The sequence below is a fragment of the Suricata suricatta genome, chromosome 13 (assembly GCF_006229205.1).
Source record: "Suricata suricatta isolate VVHF042 chromosome 13, meerkat_22Aug2017_6uvM2_HiC, whole genome shotgun sequence".
Classification (NCBI taxonomy): domain Eukaryota; kingdom Metazoa; phylum Chordata; class Mammalia; order Carnivora; family Herpestidae; genus Suricata; species Suricata suricatta.
The window spans coordinates 628300-631416 of NC_043712.1; the positions used below are offsets into that span (position 1 = coordinate 628300).

General features: G+C 63.4%; 1 protein-coding gene across 3 annotated transcripts in view; it reads right to left on the reverse strand.

Annotated features, from left to right (window-relative positions):
- Positions 1 to 298: 298 nt before the first annotated feature.
- The window catches only part of STPG3 (sperm-tail PG-rich repeat containing 3), a 3957-nt gene continuing 1138 nt past the window's right edge, over positions 299 to 3117 (reverse strand). Inside the window, exons 5-6 of one of the 3 annotated variants that reach the window (XM_029919817.1) lie at positions 2550 to 2850; positions 299 to 798 (exon numbers count right to left, since the gene is read on the reverse strand). In XM_029919817.1, the coding sequence (XP_029775677.1) occupies positions 788 to 798; positions 2550 to 2850 (312 nt within the window). In that variant the 3' untranslated portion in view covers positions 299 to 787. Of the gene's footprint in view, positions 799 to 2109; positions 2440 to 2549; positions 2851 to 3117 lie in introns of those variants that run through there. The other 2 variants (XM_029919815.1, XR_003901800.1) reach the window with 2 other exon arrangements.

Consider the following 3117-nt stretch of genomic DNA (forward strand, 5'->3'; position numbering starts at 1 on the left):
GCTCGGGCCCCGGGGGCCTCCCGAGCTCCGCTCCCCGGCGCCCTCCAGCTCGGCCAGGTCCCGCCCGCGGCGCCGGTCGCTGGCCCCGCAGCCGCCCACTTCCGCCCTGCGAGGCCGGGTCCGCCCGCCAACAGGTCCCCCGGAAACGCTGCGAACGCCGCACACAGGTTCCTGGAGCGGCGTCCCGCCCGGCGCCAGGCTGAGCGGACGTGAGCGGAAGCTGTGCCCCGGCTCAGCTCGGGTGTCGCCCGGAGCCCCGCCCACCCGAGCCCCACCCCCACCCTGAGGCCGGGTCCGTCAGTCCTTGGCGGCCGAGTCTCTGGGCCCGACCTCGCAGCTTGCGCTGGCTCTGACCCTTCCTCCTCTGGGGTCACAGAAGAACCCCCGGCCCGGACCAGCAGGGTCCTGCAGGGCACCTGAGGGTGGGGGAACCGCGGAAGGGGGCCCGACACCGGAGAAGGGGTGCTGCCGGCGGGGTTGGCCTGCTTTATGTATTTCAGAACTGACATTTTAACCAAGTATATTTTATGTTCATAATCATGAGCAATCAATCCTATTGTTGACTTCACAGCAGCCTTTTAACGGTGAGAAGAGTTTTGCCTCAAGAAAAGGAGCATTGGGTCCCGGAAGCTCCCTGTTCCTGGGCCTCACCAGGTGCACAACCCTCTCTCTCCCTGGAGCTTGGCTCCCTCCTTGTCAGACCGGGACAGGGATGAAGCTCACAGCACAGGGTTGTTGCAAATGCGACTAAAATCTAAGTGTGCCTCCAGAGGTGCCCAGCAGAGACCTAGCAGAGACCTGGGGGCAAAGTGGGATCATGACCAAGGATGGCCAGGCTCATCACCGTGAACATCTAACCCCAAGTTCACCCAAGGTGGTGGGCCCTCAGGCTGAAGTGTCCATCCTGACACTTTACAAATTCAACTCTCAGCCGTCAAGGTGTCCCTTGACCCTTGCAGTGCAAGAAGCTCACACAAAGTCAGTGGGCACTGCCTGGTCTGACACACCGTCCGTGAGCTCCTCATTGCTAAGTGTGCAAGCCCCTGGGTCCAGCATTCAGCCCTCTGCAGGCTGTCACCTCACCAGCTCATCTCCTTTCATCTGAACAGCCCTCCCAAGCCTGGCCACACCGAACATCACGCCCTCTCCCTTTTTATGTGCCTTGGCTTCTGAGGTTTATCCTGCTAGAAATTCCCTTCACATTGCCCAGCAAACTCCTGATCATCTCTAAAGGTCAATTCCTCTCTACTGCCTGCGCCAGGAAGCCCTCCCTCCTCAGCCCGGCTGGAGGGGATTGTTCCATCCTTCCAGCTAGTCCCACTTCTGACTCGGAGCAACAGGGGTTGCCAGTGGTGCAGCAGTGAGCAGACCTCCTCGTTCCCACCCCCTGCCCCTGAGCCAGGTTCCCGAGGCCAGGCCTCCCACAGCTCTGTCTCTCTTGCCGGCTGCCTGAGCTGGTCAGCCCAGGGCCCCGGATGGCCATCTGCAGTGTCACTGCTCTGATTCTCAGGGGTGCTGGCACTCAACTCCCAGTGGTCCAGCCCTAGAGGAGGTTGTGGGTGCGTTGCATTCAGACCCTGTAGGCTGTGGCTTCCCTGCAGAATGGGGGGAGGGCCAACCACCGAAGCAGCTGTTGCAGTTTCTTTTTGAAGGGGCCAAGCCCCGGCCCAGGACTTGGGTGGCACAGAGTACCCCTGGGGGAACTGGTGCAGTCCCCACCAACTGCAGTGAGGCCCTTGGAGGGAGGCACTCTTGGCGACCACCCTAGGTTAGAAGGGCAGGTTGCTGCTGAGGGCAAGGACAGGGCCCTGACAAGTGAAGGGTTGAGGAGGGAGGGCTTCCTGGCGCAGGCAGTAGAGAGGAATTGACTTTTAAAGATGATCAGGAGTTTGCTGGGCAATGTGAGGGGGATTTCTACAGGAGGGTGTCCTGTACTGCCCACAGGTCTCCCTCCCATCCTGTCCCCAGCCAGAAGTCCCAGGCTACCATCCTACCCACCCTAGAAAAGACAGCACTGAAGAGGAAGTAAAGAGAGACCCCTGGCCGAGGAAAGCCAAGCATGACAGGCCACATCTCTGGGACAGCTCACCAGTCAAAGACACAACAGAGTTGGAAAGAACTGACAGTGTCTCTGTATGGCAAGTGGGTGGCTTCGGGCTGGGCCCTCCTTGTCCGAAGCTCACAAAGGGACTGGCCAGCTAGGAGGGGGATCAGAGGTGCCCAGAGAGTCAGAAGGCCACACTGGGGCCCCCAGGGAGACCGGGGGTCCATGGATCACCCCGTGGCCAGCTGGGCCAAGCGGGGGCTACAGAGTGCAGAAGGGTCCTGTGTCGTGGCGCTTGGGCCTTCGCACGCCTTGGATGACCACCCCAGGCGCTGAGGGGAAGCGTGAGTTATAGCAGTCCTCCACGTAGTAGGCAGCTGGGCCTGGAGTGTGGGCTGCAGAGAGGTGGGGCCCCCACCCAGGCTGCTAAGGCGACAGCCGATGCACCGCTCCCAGCTCCCCACAGGCTTAGTCCCAGTCCTGCCCCCATCAGAGGCCTCCTTACAGGAGCTGATCCAGGAGGCGAACGTAGGTGACCGACTCATGGAGAAGGCGGGCGAGCGGGGGCTCTTCAGCCAGCACCCAGGAGAGATGTCGTAGGTATTGGGGCTAGGGCCCTCTTCGCCCCCCGGTGCCTGAGGAGAGGCCTGGAGCCGGGGCTGGTTACGGTAACCCGCACCCCTGGCCCTAGGCAGCCCCGGGCGGGAGCGGGCCTCAACGGTCTTGGATGCGGGGCGGCGGCCCCCAAAGCTGAAAGCCGGGCAGGCCGCCCGGTTGAGGGGTTGATAGTCCGCGGGCGACGGCCACTGAGGGGAAAGAGGCTGCTGCATGCCCCTACGCCACTCTCCCCGCACAGGTCCCCTATCCACTCCCCCGCAGGCCCTCCTCCAACCCGCCCCCATAGGCCCCGCCCCCCGGGCCCCCTTCCCATCCGCCCCACAAGACCCGCCCCCACAGGCCCCTCCTCTAGCCCTCTCTCCACAGGCCGCGCCCCCCACCAGCCCATTCCCGCCCCCTCAGGCCCCACCTCTAACCCGCCCCCACAGCCCCCCCCCCCGTCCCATAAGCCCGCG